Raw genomic sequence first — 27,739 nt, 5'->3', positions numbered from 1 at the left:
ACTGGAAATGGCTGACCAAGTAGCGGGTGTGGCTACCGTACCTGCTCGCTGCATAGTGGCAACACTTTGGCAGCGTTGGCTAGGAGCGTCCATCGTAGCATCGTAGATAAGAGGGCCAAACAACTGCCAAACCTGGTGGAATCGCGCCAAACTTTCACGCCATCCGGCCAGCTTGTTTGAAAAATGATTATTTCTTATCAATTGGCAAATAACGAGACCCCTTTTTGCCGTTCCTTGTTTTCAGCATTTATGTTTTGCACTCGCCAGCAATCATGTGCAGCGACGAGAATTGGGCGGCATTCGATGGCGATCACGGTTTTATAGAGCAAACGTCGATTACGAAATGGCGCCTACTTCGCCCAGCGTTATCAACTTACAGTTTCTACGCCGAGAGCGATGCCTGACGATCAAGGCGTGCACCTTCACCTAAACCGATGCGTTTCCCTCACCTGCCGAATGCTCAATCAACATTATGCGCTTAATAGTACCGCTTCGCCTCTTTTCTCACTCTTCTTCCCTTTCGATACTAATATTCCCAACTGCCTAATTTGTAATCTGAGAGCCTCAAGGGAAAAGAAACCTTCCCCGTAGAACCTATCGCGGCATTACCGGTGTATGGGGCTGGCAGTGTGTAACTCGGGTGCTCAATCAATGTAATTACCATATCATCCATAATCGCACCTCATTCTAAGCCGGCAAAGCCACACCGCACTGTAACGTTTTCCGCATCGCAAAGGAACTAACCGCTTACCTTCGGCATCAGCTTTCGTGCGGAAGCGTGAAGGAAAACGGACGGCCGATGTTTCGCTTCGGATAATCATCACATTACTCCTCGACTTGCAGTTTTGTAACCGGACCTTGTCGTTTGTGGAACCAGCTAGGCACCGTCCCGCCAAACACAAGATCGTGGAACGTCCGCCAATGCCCACGACTATCGATTGCGGTCCAGAGAACCGTGTTGCAAAATCCCATTTTGCACCGTTGCTGTGGGCTGTGCTGTCTGCCCTGTACCGACACTTTCTTAAGATGCACCGCTCATTTTCTTTTCGCCTATACTTGCTCACTATTCGCCATGGAACCATGGGAGGAGTGAAGGTGGCGAAGGTTAAAAGTTGTTCAGGATCAGCAACGGAACGAATGGATTTTACAGAATTCTTCCGACCGTACGATGTACTATGACAGTAGCTCTTGTCATTTAGGGTCAATTGTAACAAATAGTAGCAAATGGAAATATTCATAGTCGTTAATTTTGTTAAAACTTCCAGTCTCAATTCTGGGCCTGTAACTGAACCCTATTGGAGATCCACTAATTACAAGTCACTAAATGTTTTCTAAATGTATGATTTATGTTAATTTTTTTTAAATTTATTTCTCTTTGCAGGTACGTTTACCTAACTGAATTTAAACGGGAAAGTGATTATTCGGTGTTATCGAAACAGTCTTCAACGATAGCAACTAAACCATTTTTGTACTGTAAGTCCAGATATTAAGTCAAATTTATTTCGTTATTATTAGCAAAAATTGTGCAATTGACAAAATTTGTCCTTTTTTTTATGTTTCCACTGTGCCAAACCACATAGTTCAATGGTTTTTAAATCGTGAAAAACCTCTTAAACAAATATTATCGACCGGTTGAAGCTTGCCAAACGAGATATTTATCAATTTTCACGCTACCGTAATAAACTACCGCAGGCAGCATTGGTTGCGAAAGGTTCTCATTAGAGTCTGCTAGCCTTACTCCCACCATTGAGTAATTGTGCGCGAAGTTTGGTAGATAATTAATGTACACTCAATAATCGATAATTGATTACGTGTCCTTTTTTGGCGAGCTTCGTACTAAGTATGGATCTAGTGGATAGCACACTGCAACGTGTATGGTTGCCTTTTTCAAGTGTGTCACCATACTCCCAGCCCTTGAAACTATCATTACTTCGTCTTGGTCTACGTTAGATGGCCAGATACTAGCATCTATACTGGTTTCAAGACGGATGCCTTTGTTCTATGGAACTGCGAGCCTTAACCACGTAGTCATATTCCGTTTGCTCATCTTTTCATTACTACTGCTATTTCTACACAGTGGTGGTTTTATGAAATGTTTTGTTTAATTCTCCTAATGATGCCTGCAAAACTTACCTTTGGCTGGATTTTCTGTCGAAATCCCGGGATCATTGGTATGCTGCATCGAAACCACACGGAACCAGCATCATAATTAGCGATCGTGCCTGGCAAATTTGAGGTCTAACGCTTTTTATATCGCTTAAAAGTGGGGACTACCACCTCTAAGTATGGATTTGTTTCGTTCGGCTACATAATTTGCTATATTCCCTGTTCCCGGGGAGAATAAGTCCAGGACGATTTAACCTGGCAGGCATTCTGCGTTCAATCCATCAATCTCCCAGTTCACCTAAGCCCGGTCGCACCGGTCATTTAGAGGATGAACTGTAGCGGGATGCAATCCCTCCGGCCGCCCAAGCCTTTATAACCAAGCGTCAGCAAGCTAGGAGCACGTGTATGCGCTCCATACGGCCGTGTTCATTTGATGTCGCAAGTTAATTAACTTATAACCGCCGCCACTGGGGACCGCACGCCAAAGAACGGATACGTGAAAAATGTTTGGTAAAACCACCCCGATCAAACAGGCCAATGCTCTCCGGCTTTATGCCATGACATGTATTGTGTTTGCGCGGTTATGCTATTGATGGTGATGATGATCAGCGCGCTCGGGATGAAAATTCGGGAGCCCCAGGGACACAGTCGGGGGTGCGTGCCTAATAATGCGCAACAACGGCGCAACAGTGGCGTACCTACCGACCACGGTGCCCGGTAAAAGTCTGCACGAAAGCCTTTACCTTTCACTCCGAGTGGGCGCCCCAGCCGGCTAGGCGCGAATCCACGCACGGACGTACACAAATCGTACAATTAATCAAAACCATACTTAATTACAGCCACAACCGGGAGTAATCATGCCGGAAAGTACTGACGGCGGAATCCGGCAATCCCTCGGTCCCACCGGGAGCCATTGGTTACGAGATGCCCAACAACAACTAAGCTCATTTGCAGCTACCGAGCACCGAGCAGTTGCCTGGATTGCCTTCCGGTGACGAGGTGCTTGGACGCTGAGTGCAGGATTATGAACTTCTCTTGAGGCGACCCGCGGCCCATTGTTTACAGCCCGGCCGCTCGCCCGTGTGCGGATTACCTTCAACCTCCCGTTATGCTCGACACAAGAGCACTTCGATCAACATCGATCACGTATGAGCTACGTGCAGGGCAGGAGGTGCCTTTGTTTGGGGCCAACGAAGTCATCCAAATCAAGCGTCGATTATCAATCATGACGCACGGGACGCAGGGCACACGGGGAAGGTGCACGACGGTACGACCGCTCAATGTACCGTCGGAGGCTAATGGTATACCAAAGCGAACGGCGAAAGAAATGACGCCCCCCATTACTGTTTGCGGCACGCTAGAGGAAGAAATTATCGTATTTAAACGTCAAATGATTAATTTGACCAAGGTGTTGACCACCAGGCAGGGCTCTCAATCAGTCAACTACGCCTAAGATAGTGCAACATCCAACGCCAGCAGTGAGCATACCTTTCGCTATCCCTTCCTCCACGGACGCCATCTTAACCGAATCCAGAGTTCGGTGGAAGGGCAGAAGCATCGGTCTCGTCACTGTGGAGCGCCCCCATATACGCGCTCTTCAGGTACTCCAAAACCCCAACGCACCATACCGCAATCATCGTAGTCGGATTAGCGGGCTTTTATGAGGACGCTAATTTGGCTGTAAGCTTTTATAATCCGCTCGTAAATCGCTCGCGCACCGTACGGCTAGTTCGCCTCCTTTGCTCTGGGTCATTTGCGAGCGGATATTTCTCATCGCGCTTGAACCGTCCGCGTTCCAGGTTCGAAAAGGTTCCGACGCGAGTGCCACAGGTCCCGCCGGGGGTCATTGAGATGTAGAGTTGATCAGCTCACACACTCGACAGGTGCGTTCTTGTGACTCCACGAGCATTTAAGTCATCGAGTACCGGACAAACGTCATTCCATCGTGTACGCATAACGACGACAGCGGGAGTCGTCAAATGTCGAAATCCAGCGTGGCCTTCTGTAAGAGAGCTGTCGAAAATTTGAATTTAGTCTCTTGATTCGATCCGGGAGTTTATTTATTTATTTTCGTTTTTGCCCACTGCAACCGGCGAGCCATAGCCGCGCGATCGCAAGACCTTGCCACTGAGACGGCGTGGCGATTTCGCTGTGCCGTCCACAATGTATATCATCGATCAATCATCAAGCGCTGCACGAGGGTGTGATGTTGAAATAAACTTGGCCCGAATGAGGGACACAAGATCATCAAGCAGGTCGCTGTTTGTAAAGGTTTTTTTTCTTCTCTCTCTTTGTTGTATAAAACATTCGCGTCCCATCAATCTTGGTTTTGGTTCTCATAGTGAAAGGACTCTATCGTTGGGGTGGCACCAGCGGGATCCGATGCCTCACAACAGCAAAAAATCAACAGCAAATCAAATTTGCTTTTGGTAATCTGTTGTAATCTTACCAATTGGTAAGACGACGCTCCACAGGGTCACAATAGTCAAGTGATGAATCCGCCGAGCAAAGTGCAAGCGTCGACCAAAGACGACGTGCATCGTTGCGAAGCTGCAATGCCTTATCGTCCGACGGGGCATGGTAGCTTATTGGAAAAGAAGGCCACATACGAGACCCGTTTCGATTTGTCTGCAAATATAGTTTCCCCCCGGTTAGGTGACGGTGGTTCAAAATAAGGATCACTACAAAAAAAAAACACAAAGCCTCACTTGCCCTGCTCTAGCGCTAGCGCGGCCATCATGATTGGTTCTGCATCAATCTTCTTTATTGGAAGCACAAGGGCATGTGATGCCGGAATGTTCTGTCTAAACATTGGCGATTTCTATTTGCCATTACTGATCGTTTATCCAAATATTGACCACCCACCCATCGTGCCGATCGTTCCCCGCTTCCGGACATTGCCGGACGACGGACGGGCACATTGCGGGTGCAGCTTGCAATTTACTTCACCACAAAACCCATTAGCACAGAACCGCTTGAGAGATGTATGTGGCTGCTGTTGCAAATGGATTTCCTTTTTTTCCTGCTGTTGTTGTTCATGCTATTTTCAGTTCATTTTTTCGCTGCTCCTTCCTTTGTTGTTTGTCTATTTCTAAGTTTGCTTGCCTTTCCTTACGGAACAAAATTCTTCGCTGATGTAAATCAAAGGTGTAGATCACGGGCACGAGTGCGACGGCGTCTCGTTTGAGTAAATATGCACATGTACTTCGGAAGTCCCTGTACATTGCACACCCACCCACAGCAGTGATGCATTTTCCAATTCTCCGAGCCACCAATGCTCGTCCGACTTGCAAAACGGGCAGGCAATGTGCGCACGTCGCAAACGATGGTAAACAAAACAATTCCATCTTTTCCCCAGCCAGCCAATTATTAAAATACCATTCACCAGTGTGTCGTACGATGGCGTGCCCCTTTTTGCTCCCCGCACGAATATCAGATTGTGTGCCAAGTGTGGAGAGATCGGTGCATCTCCCGTTTAATGGGCATGCGACGGTGCGCTGCACCTGATGAAATCGGTCCCATGGGGGCTTGCCTGGTGTCGTGCCCGTAGTGTAGGCAGCCGCGAATTCCAAAGAGGCTTGCGAGAAGCTCTCCTAGACATCATTCGGTCTTTTGGTCTTGGGTGTTTGTTTCATTCGCCTTACCTGTTTGTGCCTTGCACTGCTCAGAGCCTGTTGGCTGCATGGAGAATCGTACTACGTAAGCCACAGCATTCGCGGGGAAAGGAAGAAAACACGCGGTCAACCGTTGATAGTGAATGGCCACGAATACCGACCGGTGGGAGTGGGGACACTGACAAAACAATAATAAATTTGCATGCATTTTAGCGTGTTCCTCTATTCACTTTCTGCATGTACACTAGCTGTGCAACTTTCAATTCCTTATTTCCGGCACGAGATCATCAATCGACTATCGGTTTCGGGTAAATCTTCAGGATGAAGTTTGAAACACTTATGAATTATCATAGAATTGAAAACAGCTGCACAGTTTCAAAATTTCTTTGGATAAGCTCAAGTCTTTATGAGGATCATTAGAAAAGAATTGCACAGCCAACGATTTGGAAATGTTGCGGGCGTACGTTTCCGTACACCGCCGACAAGCGTTAATTTATTGAAGCATTATACATCTTTACGTTGGCGGCTTCTGCACATGTTTGTCGGCTTCAAAGCGATTCTAAACCGAATTCAGTAAGCAGTCCCATTCAACGTGCCTCCACAGCTCTGTCCGATCCTGCTCCAAAAAGATTTGGTCGTTTTTTTCCTTTCCTTCTAGTCCTCCTTCGTCTGAGCACAGTGTCTACCAGACATATTCCCTGCCGATCCATGCTCACATGTGGCATGATCCCTTTTCCGTTCCACTTAATCTTCAAATGCTTCGTCGACGACAAGTCGCAAAATACACTCCTCCAATGGAGACTTTTTTCTTTTCTTTTTTTTTTGCACATTTACCTCCTTCGCCCTGGTGTGCTATGTACGGAGGAATGCGTTGCCCGCTGGCAGGCCCACAGAAGATTAACGGTCTTCCATTAGATTTATTGGCATTAATCGGTTCCGATAATGGTTAAATTTAGACAGATTTCCAAAGCAAGCGCTTCTCCCCACGATCCACCGGGCGCGTTTGCGCATGAATCGTTGTAATTGTTACTTGTCCCAAACTGCTGATCATATGTGGAGTGCAATGGCGCACATAAGCGCAAGCACCGTAGTGACAGTGTTGGTGTGTGTTGATGGCGGTGGAGGCGATGGTGACGATTGAATTCCAAATTCCAGCCCTTTCCTGTTCGTAGCGTTCGGTACGCTATTCGCGGGAGAAGAGTTTATTGACTTATTTGGAGGTGTTGAACATATTTAGCGTTTGTGTTGTGCTATTTTCTATTCAACTGCACTGCCTATCTGCATAGGGCGTGTCTCGTAGACTGATAGAAAACTCCTTGCTTCGACGAGACCACGCAGATCTTGGCGCGACAGATCAGATGCAAATAATTCTACGCAGAGACAGCTTGTCCCGTCGGTTCCGCCATTTATAGTTGACAATTTTCATTGTTTTTCTTTTTCAATCGTTGACTCGCAGTCTCAGATTAATCGTAGGGTTGTACACTCATTCGTTTACAAATAATAAACTTGCTGCAAAACATTGATTTTAGAATTTATTTATTGAACATCAACTTTAAAAATGGTTATATTGGATTTATAACAATTGATGCTCAAGGGTGTGTTGTGCTCTCCAATATCAATTATTGCATCACGCTAATTTACTCGAAGCTATACGATATCAACCTCTCTAAGATGAAGTCTCCGCTTAGAAGTTTTTCGTACATATTCCCTCATTATGCGTCCATCGAGCATATCAAAAACGGCTCCCACGAATCCGATACTGGTTGCTATCTTTTTCGTCACATCTAATCCACACCAAAAGTGCATGTGACACAGATGACATTCATCTTTTTACTTCACACATATACTTACTAACACATGGGCATGGATATCGTCGACCTAGGGAGTCGTACTGAGCGACTGTCGAGTGTTGCATTTCAGTTGGGATGCTGCCTGTATTTCGATCAGACGATGGCCACATTGCAGTCAAGGGTGGAGTATGCATTCTGATGTTCAAGCTGGCTGAGAATTTTTCGTGTTTTTATTTTACATGCACTTTCTGCGTTACGATGCAACCACCGATGAAGGGACACGCCAGCGACGGGCAGGCTTAAGGGCGAAGATATTGTCAGTTGTCTGGTCGGTCTGGCTGCATCAGTATCTGTGCAGTTTTATAATAATTTGTACCGCCGCCGGTTGCACCTGTTTTAACTCTTTCAGCTTCATCTTCTTCTCCGTGCTCCTCGTTATCTCCCTCCTTTGAGCTGTTCTTTCTCTTCGGAGTTTGACTCTTGTCTGATTCTTTCGCTTATAAATTCCCTTCTTGGCTTGTGTTTGACAAGGTCCTTTGCATTCGTTCATTCGCGCAATATTGCTCCGCTTTACAAGTGTGGTTTGTTTTGTCTGCTGCATCGTTTTATGCAGCATGCACTGCTGTCATGTTCGGGATATTCGTAATGTATCAGCTTGCAACGCCCGCAGTTTCTGCCCATTGCATAGTAGCTGTTACATTCTTTTGCTCATATTTCGGTCTGAAACAAGGTGTATGTTATAAGCCTACGATAATCTGATTTGCTACTTAGTTTAACACAGTTTTTTAAAACTACATACACATTTAAATCACTTCAACTACTAACTTTTCAAATAACTCCTGAGCTCAACCGAACGTACGGCACTTGTAATGAATTTCTCTTTTAGGTATAAAGTTTCTCGAAGCACTGCACACTTCATTTGGCGAAGAAATAGAGAATCCTCAGGGCCAATAATAGCCGTTGCGATTGCAAAGACAAAAGACCGGCACACTTACCATGAGTGATCGTCTCGAGCAAAATGAGCTGCATCATTCCATGCTATTGTACGCAACCGCTACCGCACCGGTGGCAAAATTCGGTGGCACATACAGTCCATTGGCAGCGCGCGCAAATTCCACCGACGCAGTCCGTGCGACACAAGACAAAGCGGTCGAGATGCTCTGCGCCGGAATTCAACGCACCCGTTCGGTTGGCCTTCTCTTTAAAATGCCTCCCCTAATGGACAACGATTGGATCGTGACGAACAAGGCAATGTTGGCCGCAGCAGATCATCAGGCGCGCGTGAATCATCGTGACTCATCGTCTGCTGATATTCGATCTTCTCGCCGTACCGTACCACTGCTATGGCGAGCTAGACACTGCTCCGGTTGTGGGAGATCACCCCGCTCGGTTGGCGAATAGCTAGCCAGGGAAAAGGCAAAGATCCTGTGGGAAACATGTGAGAAATTGGCTTGCCAGAATTAATCTGCGTCACTCCGATTGCTGTGAGACGACGACACTGCAAACGATGATGACTATCGCGACAGCAAAGATCGCTGCTACTCCCGCACATATCCCGCACTCGCACACAGAAAGGTAACGTTGCTCGACGCATATATGCTCTTCGTCGCAGATACCTTCAGTGTGACGCGACTTGTCGTGTTTGTCAGGATGTGGGACTCCCCCACCGCCCAAAACCGGCCGGTCGGGTGACGAGAACGCAAATTGAATCTAGCGTGCATACTAATTGCACTTGCCACATGAATAATCTCATCTCGTCATTAATTAATTTCGAACACGCAGAACGCCACACAGACTTCATGCGTACTCTGCACCAAACCCGCCAGAAAAGTTTGGCTGACTCCCGTACGGCACCGAACCGGAGGTGGCGAGGTCCTGACCCGACGCTCCACATCAACGTTGCGCACGTTGTGGTGGTCTATTTTGCGCTACTCAACACTGTAATGGAACATTTCCTACCGTCTCGGGGATTAGGAGATAAGATTTTCGCCATCCGGCTAGCCCGGTTTGCCTTACCGCAAGGGTAAGTGGATGGGGAAGACCCGGGAAATGCAGAACGTCTTGATGATCAATTAAGTTTCGAGATAGCTACTGCGCTGTAGAAGGAAATTAAGTCTTTTGACATTTGAAGCATCCTAGAATGATCGAAACAAACCCAAAACAGACTCGCACAGTAAATACTTCGCCGAGGCGATGTACAACGTACTTAATACTTGTCCAACGCGTCTCGTAGACCCATCTACGTGCCAACAGCGCGCCGTGTAACGTTTCGGGTTGGCTCATCGACCTGTGCGTTTCGTTGCGCTCGGAAAGACACACACGGGTAAGACGGATGAAATAATCTCACCCGCTGCTCTTGTACCGAACAGATGTTAGCTTGTTAGAGTTTGACTGACACTCTGGTGGCGCTAACGAACGATACACAAAGGGTCGCACTCACAATCAGTCACCGGGCTAGAAGGTTAGAGCTCAAATCAAAGTCCTCTTGACTGTCTCCGCTGTGTATGAATTTCCATCTACATAATATCCAAATGTTCCAAATCTCCTAACCTTTTATTTTCTTCAGTTTAATGATTGGCAAAATCATTTACTTAGTCTTACCATTTCAAAACTAGCTTGTTTGATAATATTTCAATTCAAGATGTCTTTCAATAAGTGCTTTCGAGTATTGATTCCTTCCCAAAAGATCATCGATACCTTCAAAGAATCGTCCCTTACTTTTCCATTATTCTTCTTTTTCTACTTCTTTTTTATTTAACTTCAGTCCTTGTATTTCTCATCAGTTGCAACGCCTCCTTGCTCCACTTCCGGCGCTCCGCCCCATTTTTATCGGATTTCTCATTTCGATGCCAGCCACCTACTTATGCGGGAATTCCTCCTTCCAGCTCGACTGTAATGATTATAGCAGGGCCCGATCGCTCCGTAAGGTCAGCAAGTGCTTAACACTGCTCGATTTTCAGCGCCAAGAAGTGGCCAACAATCGTGTAGTAGCAGCAAAAGCAAAGCAAAGCAAAACAAAATCACACTTTTCAGCAGAGCCGGGCATGAAAACTGAAAAATAAAGTGCCCACAATGCAAAACCATGGCTGAGGGAAGGGCTATGGAAGCAGCCATAAAGGCATGACCGTACAGCGGTTGGACCATGGGCGCAAGAGGTGACAAGAAGCAAATATTTTTATTTATTGTTTTATGTTTCATGCTTTTATCTTTCGGCGCTGAGAACTGCGACGAATGCGGAGCCCTTTCGCAAAGACTACGAGCGTGTCGTGCCGTAGCTGTCTTTTTTGTTGGAGGCCTTGAGAAAGGAGCCACACACACACACACACACACACACACACACACATCCAGGAGCGACATCCTTTTGCACTGGTTCGTGGCACTGCAGGGCGGCCACAGTACATCATGTAAGGGCCAGTCACTTTTTTTTGTTTCTTTCATTGTACTCCACCACCACAGCCACCATGCGAAAGAAGCGCGTACGGGTGTGATGGAAGGAGATCCCAACTTCCCCTGCGTCTCTGCTTTGTGTAGTCCCTTCGACAAGCAGAACCATCTTCTCTTATTGATATCATATTGTCTGCATTGCGCTGCTGCAATTTTCGCGTCCGTTTTCCTCACACTCCAAGACGGTAGCTGAATGAATTCCGCGATTCAAGCGTTATTTTCACCAACGGGTTCGGCAGAAGTAGGAGTAGCATGATGAAGAGATTCCGAGAGCGCCCAACCGGTCGCACGACCACCTTTTATATCCTTGCAATATGTATACGCTATCGAACCGGCAGATTGCCACTTGTATTTGCGCTCGTTGTTAAGTAATAAAGAATCAAATCCTGCGCGCGAAAGCAAACGAGAAAAATCGACAGCCGCGTCCCCATCTGTGCCCAGCCTGTGGACGACGAACGAAACGTGATTTTACGACAACGATCACAGTCGTTGCTGCATTCAAAACCGCATATCAACATATGCTCCACACCACGGGCGGCACGGCGAACCGATGGCGGTGAATTTATTTTCAATAAATTTTACGATTACGTTGCAAATTTTATATCGATAACGAATCAATCGATGAATAATTTACGCCCCGTTATTCCGTTATTACGGGAGCAGTTTATGATGCTCTTTAGGACGTTATGAGGCAAATCTTTTGCAGACTGGGGATACTGCAATCTCCCTATTATGATTACGGCACTTGAAAAATATCTTAAGTTTTTATAGATTTAGTTTTCGCTTTTTTTTGTACATTCAAATGATATAAAACTAGTCCACAATTCAATTCACCACACTGGTCAAGAAGAATCCAATCTTCGCGAAGGTTTGCGCTGGCGTTTATTAATTAAACCAACCTATCTTTGCACCATGTAGCATCAGCAAATTAATTTTTCTGCAAATCAAAAAGCAAAACAACCAACATCAAAATCTAGACCCACCATGATCGTGTTCATTAGAATGGAAAATCGTCTGTACGCAGTAAGAACGTTAAAAAGCTTGCCCATAAATCATACCCGACCATGTCGCCGAGAATGACAGGCTTTGAGACAGGCGTGCGCTTAAAGTGTCGGCAGAGAGAAAGTTTTTTGAGGACGCGTTGAGAACATTCGGTGCCAAACGCCGTTGTCCACGCCTCGGCTGAATGGACTGCACTCTTTTTGGGAACGGATTGGGTCGGAATGCTTACTGCTGGCCAGTCTTTTCCACCAATCCTTTGGCTGCGTCGAGCCGCTGATTATCTTGTTGTTGGATCCGCCACAGCCAACGGACCGGATCGGTCCGTGCCAAAAACTAGCCTAGCGAAAACGAAAGCAATAAAATTAAAAATATATCGTCCTTAACATTCAACTTGCCTGTCAACAGTATTATCCTGCTTGCCACTTAGTTCCTCCGGCCCGTGTAACCTGCTTGACGAGTTGAAGTTCGCTGGAAGTTGTGCTGTCCGAGCTCATTTACCCAACGGTTCACATTTCGTTTCTGCCTGGTCGCCCTTTCGTTGGACATGCTGGAATGAATGTCATTAAATGGAGGCGCATGGTCGCCCACGGCTGCGACTCCGATTGTGATGATGAAGATGGCGATTGTGTTTATTTATTCGATAGCTACAAACAAACCGTAGGAAGAAAAAACTGTCTCAAAATATAAGTGTTCCCTTACCCACGATAAACATATAAATGAGATCAATTAATTTCTGTCTCCTCAACTTTGGACTTTGGAGGCCCTCGCATAAGCACGGGCAGAGCCTTGGATGACTCCAAATACGTCAATTTCTTTGCTAAAGAGCTAGCTTTAGTAATTCTTCAGTTCGGCGAAAAAAATTGACTTCAATTTTAGTAGCAACGAAAAAACCAGCAAATGTCTCACTAATAACCAAAGGGCAAAAAGTATAACTTAATTTTTCTACCCTCCATTATCCGGCTGAAGCTTCAGAACCGAGTTTCACATACACACACCCGAAGCCATGCCACGGGACAGTATAAATCAAAATGCAAATGGTCCCCCGGGAATGATAAATCGAGACTACACCCCTTTTGGGTATCCAGTTACTTTTTCGCTTTCGGCTTTGAAGTATTGCTACAGTCGAGCTGGCTCGGTTTATTCGCAGCATCCAACAGTGACCCAGGTTCTTTCGTCCTTGTGACTTTTTCTTTAACATTTACAATCCTCCGTCTATAGTTTTTATACTAGTTTGCTGCTACCGTATTAAGGTTTAGCTATCTATGTTAAGGAATTCACTGTCTGGATTTTTTTGTTTAATTTTTATTTCCTGTAATGAAAACTTCCATGATCTTCTTACCATTCTATCCACTTCCTGTGTTTCCGGTTTGGAGCAAAGAGATGAACCAGTTTCTTTCCTTTGTCTCAGCGCAATACTCACAAGCAGCTTTAAGCATTTTGGCCAGTCTACGATTTCAGTGCCTTTAAAGTTTTAAAGAGCATGACCAGTGTTTGCTATTTAGCTCTTTGTTCCACAAATCGAACATGCTCTAACGCCACCGTGGTCGCATTTAACTATTTTTTCTTAAACTTCTACACTATCTCAACACAATGCTAGTTTTTTCATGACTATGTATTTTCTTTTTCGCCAACGCCACGCTCTGTCGCACATTGTCCCTGCTGGCTATTTTATTTTTCATACAATCGTACTCTTTCCTGCTGAACGCCTCCGGAATTGTGCTTCAAGTTTGATATATTTTATATTTCGGTTCAATGTTTACTTGTTATGTTTTGTTGCATTTCTTTTCAATGAAATTTCTTGCTCTGCCATTTGGCAGGGTGACAAATGCAAATGTGTACACATATTTCGGCCAACATTGTTATCCTTACAGACCAACATTATCTTTCAAATGTCTGTTCTTGTCTTCAATGTATTGCAACGCTGTTCAAAAGTCACCAGAAAACATAGAAAAATTGGATAATATTAATTTACAATATTGGATAATATTTTTAATAATTTTTTTAACTTTTTACTTCAGTTTTCAACATCAGAGTTCATTTTTTCCGTAAGCTCATCATGTACTGACTGAATTGTTATCTAACCTTCTATCACTCTGCGCATTTCCTAATATCAATCTAAATCTCTTCAATAAATCCTAAAATAAAGTACCGCATTGACAGGTACTACGATCAAACAGCAGCAGCTAATCCTTTCGTATCATCAACCAGTGGCAACCTTCACTTCTGCTGTACCTTCTTTTCGTCCTCTTTTGTTCCAATCGCTCAAAATCGCTACCCTCCGCAGTCATTATTCATTCTGGGCTACTTGCCGGGAGACACACAATAAAGATCGCTGCACATGCACCTTCATCAGGTCCGTATAGTGATGCTTCGACCCGTTGCTTCTGTTGTGACGACAAAAAAGCATCAGCATACATCATCGTCACCAAGCGTACCAGGGGAGAAAATTACAATCTCGGAGACTGGGCAGACCGAACCAACCAACGTGCAGAATCGGCTCAAATTTGGAATACTGTATGGTCACGCAGTCAGAGTTCGATCAAGAGTCGGTAAAGTGATTTGCTGTCGAAGCGAACCCAGCGAAACTTCCAAAAAATGAGACGTTCCGCGGTGATTGGGACCAAGAATGTGAATGTTCGGCTACTCTCTGTACCTCCTGTTTTCCCCGGCACTCATTTCGCTTTTGCACGGACCATCGCATCGTTTATCAAAAACCATTATAATGCCTACCGCTCAGTTGAGAGGGATGGGAGGTGGGAGTGGCAGACCGAGGCTGTGTCGTTTTTGTTGGGGAGCCGTCCGCATCTTCCTTGAGATGTTGCTGTCGGCCATTACGACCTGCGCTGCGTATGAACGTGTAATTATCTCTAGCGGTTCAGATGATTCCAGCCAGGTCTCCGCAACCTCGCTCAGGCCGTCCGCCCGCGGCTCGGCTGCGGTACATCAACCTGTCGTTCGCGGACTAGCCTGGCGGCCAGTGCAGCTCGCGAAAGCCATCGAGCCGCCAACGGAGACAATGCGTTCGAAGTGGTTTTGCCCACTTTATCAATGCCAGCATCGACAGCTACGAATTTGTATGTTCAATTTTCCTTCCCTTCCACAGTTGCGTGCTTGTTATTATTATTTTTGGAGACCTTGCTGTAGCTCCGGTCTGGACCAGGGGTTGGCTTATGGGCTTAACAGTGCCAACATAATGTAGGCAACACACCTCATTCCCTATCATGTACTCTGCCAGCGCGGCGTTTGTCTGCCTCCCACACCGGCGAGCAAAGCGAGAAAGAAATGATGAAGGGAAGAAATTATGCCACCGAACAAGAAGGAGAAGATGATGGAGCCCTACGGCCTTCGCCATCAATTTTCGATCCCGCTCGCTCTCCTTCGCTCAGGGTTCGCTCAATGTTTAGTCGTTGCGTTGCAGACCAACAGCTGTCGAAAAAAGTTCAGTTGTTGCATGTTCAACGTCTTTGTTTTCGTCTTATCGCTTATTCATCCCCTTTTTGGGTGGATGATTTTCACACATGGATATGTATACTCACAGTACCGCGAAGGTGAAAGGTACTCCAGTGCATCGGTCTAAGAATCCGCCAAGTCATTACGCTCAACGCGCGAAAGGAAGAATTCGATTCGTGTTGTCGAAAAATGATCAACCATAATTAGGAAACCTTGCAGCGTACAAGATACACTTAACAGGAACAACAATTTGATGCGATTTGATGGTAGGAAGAAGAATGCATTTATGCTCAGGACCGGCCATCAGTTGTGAGAGCCAATTTGCAGTCGATGGCGCCTAAATTATCGTTGTGTGCTAAGCACCGTGGTGAAGAAGCGGATCAAAGGCCATTTCACCTTCTTAAAACGGTAATGGTGAGCCTCGGGTCATAACCGTCAGCAGGAGGCACGCAGAGTCAAGTGTAGTAACGGTGGAACGCAAGCATATCCACATGACAAAGCTGCTTACAGTTTGCTTTAAACAATTTCATAACTAAATCCAACAGCTAGCTTATGTTTTTTACTCATAAAAGTTCTATCGGAACAACCTTCCCAATGAAAAAAAAGCAAAAGAACTGAGATGGATATACCTACAAATCAGCAAAGTTTCTTTTTCTTTGTCATTTTTCTATGAAGCAAAAGAGATTTGCTTTGTGGTGTTTGATGTATCGATGGGAAACAATTTGCCAATGAGTGGAAGCCGAAGCTAAAGTGCCCCTTTTAAGTGAGCTGATTGAAAATGTAAGCACCATGCTCTTGAACTGTGGCAAATGGGAAGTGGTGGCGAAGGAACCATTTAAGTATCATTTAGACAAACCTGCTACGTAAGATCATGTATATTTGCGTTTGGAGAATTTATTTGACTCCCTCAGCACCATCGTTGTTTGCACGATGTGGGTGCAAATTTGTGAAACGTGACTTGTGACAAGATGTATGTGGCCGATGTTTGTTTTACTGTATATGTTCTCTGTATTTGTATGATTTGATGTAAAACGCCACGTTTGATCACATAAAAACAAATGCTGAAAAACAACGAAATCGAGTCTTCAATTTCAGTTTAGATAAATCTGTCATAAACGTTCTTCATATTCTAATTCTGTTTTATTGGATGCTCACTAAAACAGTATTCCCATGCAGTTCTTGATAGTTAGGTGCAATGAACATATCAACCATAACTGACCTTAACTAATTCTAAATCTGATCAACACTGTGTGGAATAAGGAGCAGTCATACTTTTCTCACCTCATTAACCGGTTTTAATTCCGTCCGTTCGAATATTCGATTTTTATCATACATCCTCTATTTTCCACCATCCCTATCAGCACCGTTTCCGATCGGCCTGCCGAAATCTCGTTTCTCTTTGCACCACAATTAAAAACGATGCTCCCAGCGTCTCGAGCTGTCGGTGATTGAAGCGCACGACCACACTGCTTGTCTGCCTTCATCCAGTTTAACGAACGCTCAAAAACCTGTAGCTACCACCTGCTGGCAGGGACACGGCTGGGCTAGCGGGTAGAATAACTTAATTATTTAAATTCCCACAATTAAAATATTGGCCTAATTCTCTAATTTACCACCCCGACGTAGATTCCGATGGACACTAAAACTCGTATCGAAAATATTTGAAACCAGATCCGATGCTTCCCTCCGCATCGGACATCGGGCGGTATCGTTTGGTGTAAGGTGTCCGATAATAGCCCGTTGCGTTCGACGCTCTTTCAATCATTGAGGATTTTCTGATTTTTTCAAACTTTTTGTTTCATAAAATCAAATCCATTTCTTCTTCAAGCTTTCCTGATGATGACTGATCATCCCGACACAGGTTCAATTTGAGATTTCGTTTTACGAGCCCTTAATTTGTCCTGCATTTAGATGTGCCCCGCACCGGTCGTCGGCAACGAGCAGTCGAAACAATCAGGCTAATGAGAATGTTCGATTTAATCGGCCGATAATGATGATCGCTCAGCGACCATTTATCGATGGCTTCCTACGAACTGTCACACATTGCCGGGCGTGCTAACTAATCCCTAGCCTTTTTCTCTCATTTTCGTTGCAGATCGATGCCCTTGATATTTTCTTGATCCACCGGAACTATCACAGAACGACAGACCTAATGACTATGGCGGATGGCGGTTATGACCCAATGGGGCACATCCAAACGGGTCGTCCGCACGCGTATTACCTGTACCAGGCGGCCGCTGCCCTGGAACAGCAACACCAGCAGCACCAGCAGCAGCAGGAGCAGCCACACCAACAGCAGCTCCAGGAGCAATCGAGCGAGGAGCAGATTGCGCTCCCTCGCTCCCGTCCAGCCTCAGACGATGGGCATGAAAACAACAACAATCTGCCGGCCGCAGCCAACAACAACCTGTTCCGTTCGGAGCAGAAGAAACACAAGCGGAAACGACTGTCGGCAGTGTTGGACAAGCTGCACAACGGTAGCGGTACGGTGGTGAATCACAACAATAACAACGTCGGAGAGGCGCAAAATTTCAAGATCAAGTGTACCGACTCGCGCTCCAGTGCCGAAGACTCTGCCGAAGATGTGTTCCCTTATTCCGCCAGTCCTCGCATCAGCATTAGCCCGCTGCGGTTAAGCGAAGTGGATGAGAATAATCCGCTTCAGCAGAGGACGGCTCACCAGCAGCAAGCACTACCTCAGGACCAACAGCTGCCATCACCCTCGCAATTTTCTCGCCAAACCAAGCTAGAGTCTCCACAGCAACCGATGGCACCGTTGCAACCATCACAGATCAAGCACGAAGGCCAGCAGTACCTGTACAAGCAGCTCGAGTACTTCAACCCGCTCGCCTTCTTCAACTATCTCCCCGAACCGACCAAGCTGCTCTACCAGGAGTTTGCCCGTCAGCGCAACCATTCCAATTCATTTCTGCAGCTCCAGCAACTCCAGCAACAAGATCAGCAGCAGCAGCAGCAGCAGCAGCAGCCTTTAGCAAAACCTCCCAAGAAAAAGAAATCCAGCCATTCAGGGCGAGCATCGCAGCGTCCTCCAACGACCAGCAGCCGCAGCAGTAACGCCAGTAGCAGCAGCGGTCACCATGACCCGCAGGAACAGCCGCTTGATTTGTCGATGAAGTCGTCATCACTGCTCGAATCGTCTAGTCTGTTCGTCTCCCCTGTGATCAAGAAAGAGCCAAGCCTGGCCGACAGCCCCCCACCGGACTCACCTTTGACGCCGGCTCCGATCGGTCCCTCGAAGCTGGTCGTGAAACGGGAAGATCTTCCGGACATACGACGGTCGCCCGCTTTCGAGCAACTCAACGGCCACGCACCGGCTGGCTTCAATTTGAACGTTTCGCCCGTTGTGGAGGAGATGCCACCTGGCTCGGACGTCGCCTACATGTGTCCCGTGTGTGGTCAGCTATTTTCGCTCCAAGATCGGTTAGCGAAGCATATGGCTTCGCGGCACAAGAGTCGTACCGGTGCGACCGACATCACCAAATCCTACATGTGCGAGGTTTGCCAGCGTTCGTTCGCTCGTTCGGATATGCTGACACGTCATATGCGTCTGCATACGGGCGTCAAACCGTACTCCTGTAAGGTGTGTGGCCAGATTTTTTCCCGCTCCGATCATCTATCAACGCATCAGCGAACGCACACCGGCGAAAAACCTTACAAGTGTCCACAATGCCCGTACGCCGCTTGTCGTCGTGACATGATCACCCGCCATATGCGTACCCACACACGCTACGAATCGCAACGCGGCGGTAGCAATGGAGGAGGCTCGAGTGGCGGCAGCACTAGCCCGTCGATGGATCAGAAACCAATTCTGCTACCGTTGGTGGGTCTGGGCACTGGCCGCGCCATCAAGCAAGAGGCCGGGTTCGGAGGCGTCGGCGGTGGCTTCGTTCTACAAGCAAAGACTGAATCGTGAGGTTGCAGGCGAATCTTCAAGGCTCACCTTGAGTGACTTGGTGGTGTAGTTCCAACGGTAGACGGTAGTTCCTCGTGAATGTGTGTGCAGATCATGATTTCATAATATCGTTCGCTTACAATGTTTGTGTTGGTGTTGATCTTATCAACATCAGGGATGCTTAGCTACAGCGGCAGATGCCACGCTTAGGCAATTTTAAGATGTTGTTAGATTCTCAATGGTTGTGACTGATTGTCTCCAAAGCCTGGAACAGTAGATCAGCAGTTACGGTTCTGTTACATCTCTTGCATCGTTTTTATCACCCCAAACGTGGGTCATCATTCCTTCCTTAAGAATCGTTCGTTATGAGTAAATATAGTACGAGTGCGTGCGCGTTTGTGTGTGCTAGTCTAGAATGTAGAGATTTCAAACTACGGCTCAATATGATTTCATCACGCTCTTTGCGGAGCATCATTCCTTGGAAAGGTCACAACGAAAGGTAGTTTAGTCAAGAGAGGTTTCATCCGGTTTCGTTCATTAGTTAGTGTTGAATCAAAAACAAAAGAACCAGAAATAACTTTCTCGTCAAAGATACTTCAAAATCCAATGACTGTGCAACAGCACACCGAACAAGACATAGAGCAATGAAACGAACAAACTGTACGCCTTAAGAAAGCATGACAACCCGTGTGCCTTATTCAATATGGGAACTACATAGAAGCCTGTAGACGTAGCCGAGTTGAATAGGTAACTCCAACACCACACAAGTAGTCCATTTAGAACGGAAATGTATTCCCACAGTAATGAAGTTCACGTGCACAGAAAGGATGATCGCTGACAGCTGTCTGCACCGGTTGTAAAAGAAAGGACAATGTGAAGGATCTTTCGATGTGCTGCAAAATTAAGCGAGTATTAGCTCTTTACCCAAGTAACCGACATAGACGTACAAACACTGCACCGCCTTGATAGTGTCGATGGATATATGGGACCATGCCTTACCCCCCCACACACAGACATAGCGCAAAAGGTAGACATTAGAACCGAATAATGGTCACCCACTGGGGCGTTTTAACAGCAGCAACTACACCTACCCCTATCGTCATCCCTCACCTACCTTAGTGTTCCTTCAGTAAAGTCTGTTTCACCCTTTTTTAAGGTCATTATGGCCGCGCTTTCTGCAGACATGGTAAAATTGGACTTCAAAACTACCGCATGATCTTAATTTAAATTTTCAATCATGCAAATTGAATATTAAACCCGGCAGGCAGTGTGTCCGCCCATGCTAGCGTCTTATCGCCGTGCTCGTGCAATTTCTTAAGCGCAAATTCTTCCAGTACCAGTACTGCAATATGGATTTCCGCTTTTCGGTCCGCCCTGTTGTTTTTCTTTCAAACGGCGACGACCTTCGTGCCTACGTCCGGTTGCAATTTTCATTTTCCACCCGCAAAACAATACGGAAGAAAAACATTCACCGTCCGTGCCCATCCGGCCCACCACAGCCGGACGGAATTGTCGACCTAATGGACATAATTAGTACCGAGTTTTCACCAAGAATGGCGGGAAGTTTTCATTCAAAGCGCCAGGAAGTAGGCCCACGCGAACACAGCAATCCCGGACAAGTTTGTCGGTTGCAAGTTACTGGTATGATGGGCCTGGCAAGCAATCGTGCCCGCTAATGAGGTCGTTTGAATGTAGGTGGATCATGCAACACGAACGGAATGCTCAGAAATGTGTTTTCCTTTAACGTGGCTCACCGTTCCCAGAATGGAAATACAATCTCAATATCCGATCTCCGTAGAGTGTTTGTTGGAAGGATTCGCCATCAAAACTTGTAATCCCTCAAGGTCGGCTTCGATGGAAAATGGGAGACAACCCACCTTAACCACACGACGTAACCAGACCCGCTGCAAGTTAAGGTTTGCCACGGCCAATAGCAAATGCATGTATGTGTATTTGCGTGAGTGAGTGTGTGTGCTGGAGAAAGAGAGAGAGAGAGAGAGAGAGAGAGAGAGAGAGAGAGAGAGAGCAAGAAAGATATAGTGCAGCTAACTACTAACAGCCGCAATCTGCATTGCACCACCCAACCCGGTTGCAGTATAAATTTGGCGTGAGGTTATGCCCATCCCGATGAGGCAGGGTGAAACAATTTCATTTCCCCTCCCTTTTTTTTGCTTTTCCAGCATGTGTGTGTGTGTGTGTGTGTGTGTGTGAGTGCTCTAAATAATGGTTCGCCACCACCATCACCGCCCCAACAGTATTGAAAGCAAACACGAACGGATGGCGGCACAGGCATGCAACGTGGCATGTACACACTGGCTGCCACCGTAATGTGATACAGCATACAGGAACGCTATGCATTATCCTTTTACTTTAGTTTCCCTCCCCTAATCTACTCCACCACCACCACAGATTTCACGCCCGGTTGAGGGTGGACAGTTAAACCAGTAAGGCTCAACTATCAAGGGAAAAAGTGTAAAGGACACACACGCTCTCGCACCGCACTGCCTGTTGAAAGGAAACTTTTGCAGCAAGCGAAAGGATATGCTCACTGAAAGGATGTGTCTGTAGGCCGGTCAGAGACGAGCAGCGACCCCGGTATGAATGAAACTAAACCCCCCCCCCCCCTCCCTTTTGCTGCAAGCGACCCAACCGATGCTTGGACTTGGTCACAAAAAGCGAGTGAATTATGACTTGCCACGCAAAAAGCTTACAGCCAGTGAGCGGGAGATATGACTCTCGGTCTGGAGGTCCCCGGGTCCAACGTACCAAAGTGCATTATGACGACGCCAACCTCCAGGGGTGACGGGCCAGAGTTTTTGTCCGGGTCCCATCGTCCCGGAAGTACGGCGATCAGCGATTCTGCCCATTCGCACAGTGCACATCGGTTGCTCCTGCATCACCAGGGCCAGTGGCTGGTGAGGTCGAACATGATCCGCGAAACTCGCCAGATCTGACTTTTGTGATAGTGTGGCAACCTTTTTTGGCCCCAAACGTCGCGCTCAGTTCGTCCTATGTATGAGTGTGTGTGTGTATGTGTGTTTCGTTAAAAGTCAGCATGCTTTTATTCCCTCGGTGCACATTTGATGGAAGGAAACACAAAAGGAAGCTGGTCAGAACGAGGAGTCCACGCGCCCGGTACGGTTCCATGTGGAGGTGAATAAATGTTCTAACTTTTTCCCGTAATTACTTCGGGATTCGGGCTTTCGAACGGTTGCCAACGATGCGCCGTCCAGTCCAACGGCAACGCCGGGACGACAAGTGCTGGGCCGTTGCCAGGACAGCGTTTCCTATGCGTTCGCGTTCAGAAAGCTAGCCGGATGCCGGTAAGGAAATTGCATTTTTGGCGTCGCCCCATCCAGGAGCGCTTAGGATGGTTCAAGATTGGGGAGGTTCGTGATTGTTTTGGGGAATGATTTGCGACCGCCGAGCGCACTAAACCGTTTATTGTACGCTTTTGTCCGCAGCGCTCGAGATCCTGGGGTGCGTTTACCAGCAGCGAATGGCCCCCGTATCACCGAAAGTGCTTGTGTTTGGCTCTCTGCTGCGCGATGCTTTTCGAAAGCCTTTTCAACGCAGCGTTTGCAACGACAAAGCATAATTGAGCGCCCAGTTTTTCCCCCTCCGAGACGATGTGTCAACGTGTCAGCACTTTTTTAATGGACGCGCTGGCATGCCAGGTTTTTCCTTTCATCTGAAAATGTCGGAAAACCGGCATATCGTGTCGGTATGGGAGTGTGTGTGTGTGTATGTCACATCTAAAAGGATCTAGCTGTGTGACGATTCCCGGTGCCCCAGCTGCAGAAGCCAATGCGCCAATTATTTACCAATCTGCTTTAGAAGCCCGCCCCACCATTTAGCCAGCGCTGATCATCCATTTTATAACCCATTTCCGGTTACTGTTGGGAGCCTGTTCGTCCAGACCGCAGATCGCTAATGATACGCTCGGCCGATAATCGACTGATTATGTTCCCGTTGATTCGTTGCGTGGAACCACGGCACCGGTGTTTTCGTCTGCCGGCTGACATCTAGCTGCCCGAGGCCAAAGTACTATTTATGCACAACGCTAGACCGTTCGGTTTCTGCATGCGTCGCCTTGGAATGGTATCGCTTCGGGGACTCGGAGTAACATCGATACTCTCTCTCTCGCGCGCCTCGCGGAACATGATTCAGGTGGGTCCGTTTGGCGTTTTGGAATTGGTCTAGTTTCTCGGCGACCACTTCTGGTCCCACTTTGCCATCTGAAGATGACGAAGCAAAGAACGATTCCCCGGAACGCTGGATACCTGGTTACGAAAAGGTAGCCAGCGCGAAGGAATTGCGCCGATCGTGTTTACATTTCAGCTGTCTCCCACGGCCTGCTCGGTGCGAATGATTTATTGCCCAACCTTCGATGAGGAACCACCACTTGACCGGTTGCGCCACTTCTGACACATCGGCTCGACATGCCGGCCGGATGCGTACTTCTTAGCGTCTAGGGTCTGGGAAACATGATCAGCAGGGGCAGGTTCGTACTGCTGCTGATTCCCGTCCCGTCGTTAGCGCATAGGCGCTATTTCCTGCGTGACGGCGGGGGCTAAAGGAAGCGAAATTCACCATGAGTCCGCTCACAGTCCCAACACATCATGGGGTCAATCACGATAGTTGACGTCGATACGCATCGATAGTTGATCGGTTAATGGAGCACCGAACGCTTTTCTTTTGGAGGATAGTTCGCCAAAAAGACACTTTAAGAATCGAAGAAAAGTGCTTCGAAAAATCAGTGCTAGGCAAACCTTTAAGCAGCTCGATTCTAGCCGAACCAAAGACCGGAAGCCGTTCGTTCTCATGCGCTTGGCATGCATCCAAAGTGTACAACTTTCGCTCAACGTATGCTATTATTCCCTCACGAAACTTTTCAATTCATCATGAAGCCATGGTGCAAAACACGCTTCCCTTTCGCGCCAATCTCTCTCTCCGACTCCACGAACCTCCCGTTGAGTTTGCTGCTGTTAGATAGCCAGGATGATCGTGAACTGTGTAGCACTGGGAACACTTTTACAGCAGCACAAATTGAATTTTTGCCGACACCTACAGCCATTCTCTCCATGACGAAGAATACACAACAACAAAAAACACAAACGGTGCAACACAATCGTGAACGATTCTAACTATAAATGTGCCAAATTTACAGCTAGTGAAAAGGAAATTTAAAACACAAGAGATGCTAGATGAAGAAACCTCCACGGTGCAGAACTCGTACAACTCCTAGAAAAAAAAAACACAGTGGTAGACTGTGCTGACACAAGAGCGAGAGATCGAAAGAGTGGGATGTAAACACTAATGCATCCTTTAAGAGGAAAGTTATTTTAAAAGTTCATCAAAGATGATTCATGTTTGCGCATATAACAAGCTGAAACGAAATCGAAGCAATCGTATCACAACCCGTTTTAAAACAAGCCATCCGACGAGAGTAGCTCGTGTAAATAGAAATTTTACAATAGTCAAACCACATGAAAGACAACGAAGGTATATCCTTACTAAGCTTTGTGAATGAATGATCAACCCCTAACGCACGATGGGAAGACACACTCACACAGCCAACCCAACACTCTCACAAACGCCTGAACGAATGAAAAACAGAAGAAACAAAAAACAACAAGAGATCTCAGATGTAAGAAATTTGCGAATAGAGCACACAAAGGCTAGATAAACTAAAAATTAGAAAACTTAATAACGCCAAACCGATAACCGGACCGGCTTGGCTTACAACGCGTACTGCTGTAGCAAAACAATACAGTGAGGAACAGTGCAAGATCGTGCATCACTCCTCCTCCTCACCAGGGCATTTATTAGCTGTTTAAGGGCGCGATGTTCGAAACACTAGCTGCTATTTTATTACTGTGAGTTTTAAGCGTTTCCTGCGTTTGGTTCGTACACATTTAGGCTTAGACACTATTTCTTCTTTCTTTTATCTCTGCATCTCCTTTATCGCCGAATGATGCCACATCATCATGACACATTTGTTTCGAAACGTTTCGAAACATTTTCCACAGCAGTACACATGTACATGCGTAATTTATTTTAACGTATCGTTTGTTAGGATTCCCTACATTTTAAGGCTTTAGATTAAGTTTAACTTATTTTGCTACCCACTTGGCGGACGGATTTCAATGTACATAGTAGGAGGGTGCCTGTAAAAAATGCGCGCTACACGCTTGGCAGAACAGAACGGTGCTCTCGATCGCGGACACTCGCAGAAAGTTGTGTTTCACTTGTTTAGCTGTTTAGCTGTGCGTTTGAATCGTGTGAAACTGAATCTTGCCTCGCTTGATCGAGGATGCGTTGGGACGCCCCAAACCGTTGCACACAGCAATATGACGGCAAATCTCGATTATTAGCATAACTTATGACGCCTGTTACGTACCTTAAAGATTTATATTTGAAAATTGGAAAACAAAAAGAGAAACGCGGAAAACACCACAGCCATTGTTGCATGCGACAATTTCAAATGTACATGCAACTGCAACTCCATTCCGGTACGGCAGCTGTTTCGTAACCCTTCGAAAGGCCCAACCGATCAATACTGTGTCAACTCGTGCATTCAAATGCTTCATCGATTCTCAATCGTGCTCGTATGATTAGGCTATGTTTAAACCTTTCGAACATTACTTTGTTTTGTTGGCTAAATCTTCTCAATCAACCCCCTTTTTCCTAGTTCTTTAAAATCTAGCTTCTAGTTAGCTCTTACGAATCTATTTATTGCTTACTCTACTCGTTCTTCTTTCCTCTAATTTTCACCTTCTATAAGACACGGCATGCAGCTGTTCTGCAGCTCAATGTCCTCTATTTATTTATTTAACTTGTATGTGTATTGTTCCAAATTTACATGACGTTCCAAAGGCAACAAAACGCCCAACTCCTACTCACATAGTGTGTGCGTGCGTGTGTGTTTTTTTCTTCTTCTCTAGAGTTGATTTGTTTGTTTCCTTTACGTTTTTTAAGTGTTCTTACTTCTTAAGTCTCTGAAGAGAGCGTTCCTTTTGCATGCAATTCTACGTCTTAAATCGTAAATCGTTTGTTTATTCCTACTGTTACTTCCCAATTTCCTTGGGTTGCCATTTAACCCCCGCGCAGATCAGGCTGCGAAGCGAAGATACTATATTTGCGTCCAGTATAGCACAAAAGAAACACACACAGTTGTACGTTGTTGTTGAGGGCTTAAAAATCGTTGCCCAAGCACCACAGTTAAAACCACGTTGCCTGTTTGTTTTGTTAAAGTTTGCGTTTTTTTAGTCAAAAAATGGGCGTTCGTTTCAAAAGACCGTCACCGATGAAAGCAAAACGAAACGGTGAAGAAAATTTGTTGTGAAAATGCATAGGAATGGATGCTCGGTGGATTTCAAGGCGTGTACTGCCTCAATTACAAAGAAATGAGGCAATAAAATATTATCACTGTATGTAGCGAAAGCGGAAGGAAGCCAATTTACACAAAAAACAACACACTTATTAATTTATAACACGATTGCGTAAATGATGCTGTAAATTCTTGCCCCCTCCCCGTAGGATAAGGAGCACGTCGTCGTTGAAGGAGGTTTAATTGTGTCGGTTTAAGTTTTACGCTCTTTACTTATTTATTATTAAGTTGAAGTTTATGCGAACTACTACTATTACTGACGTGCGTTAGGTAAGCGGATGATTTCTCAGCTAGGAAGCGTTAAGCGATAGGACGTAAGCAGTTAACGTAGGCAGTGAAGCGAGCAAAGAGTGAGGCAAAGGACGACGACTCTACGTGTGGAAGCGACCGTTTAAAAGACAATGATTTTCGTTATGCTGCAGTACAAAATTTTTAGAAAATTATGTTTTTTATTTGTCTTGATTTTGTCGAATGAAATAAATGGTTTTTTTGTCAGAAAATGTTTGCTTATGTTATTTTTCTTTATTATATGTTTATATTGTATGCATTAACCTGTTCCTCTTTCGTTTGTGTTGTGAGTTATATTTCGCTTCGTATCATTCGCTCGGATTGTTTCGTTCGTTTGGTTTTTATTCTACTTTATGGCTTTACTACTTATTATGTTGCTTATTAAAGCTCTTTTAGGAACGAATCGGTTTCTCCATCGAATGGATGAGCTAAGTTTGTCTAAACGTAGAACAAAGTGCAGAGTGAAATTGTTACACCATTGTGATAAAACATGCTGATCAAATTGTTAGCAAACTCCAATTTACTTCGCGATATAACTTATTCCCCCACTTAGGAAATTGGTAATGTGGAAGGTCCCATACACTAAACATTGTTGTGTAAAGGATCATCATAATGAACATAAAATGAAATGATTATAAAGTGCCTTACTCTTCAAAACAACACAACAAAATAGCAAAACCCGTGCAACACTACTTTACCAAAGACTTTAAAATCGGGTTTCAGAAAGTTATAAAAAACG

At 45.9% G+C, this 27,739-nt stretch overlaps 1 protein-coding gene across 1 annotated transcript in view; it reads left to right on the top strand.

The window, feature by feature from the left end:
- Window positions 1-27,212, top strand: part of LOC118509086 (zinc finger protein 8) — an 80,157-nt gene extending 52,945 nt beyond the window's left edge. The window contains exon 2 of the mRNA XM_036049218.1: window positions 17,502-27,212. Coding sequence (XP_035905111.1) covers window positions 17,502-19,340 — 1,839 coding nt within the window. The 3' untranslated portion in view covers window positions 19,341-27,212. The remainder of the gene's footprint in view (window positions 1-17,501) is intronic.
- The last annotated feature ends 527 nt before the right edge of the window (window positions 27,213-27,739 follow it).

This window comes from Anopheles stephensi, chromosome 3 (genome assembly GCF_013141755.1).
Source record: "Anopheles stephensi strain Indian chromosome 3, UCI_ANSTEP_V1.0, whole genome shotgun sequence".
NCBI classification, from domain to species: domain Eukaryota; kingdom Metazoa; phylum Arthropoda; class Insecta; order Diptera; family Culicidae; genus Anopheles; species Anopheles stephensi.
The sequence above is the reverse complement of the archived record's forward strand: the minus strand, read 5'-3'. Positions and strand labels throughout refer to the sequence as shown.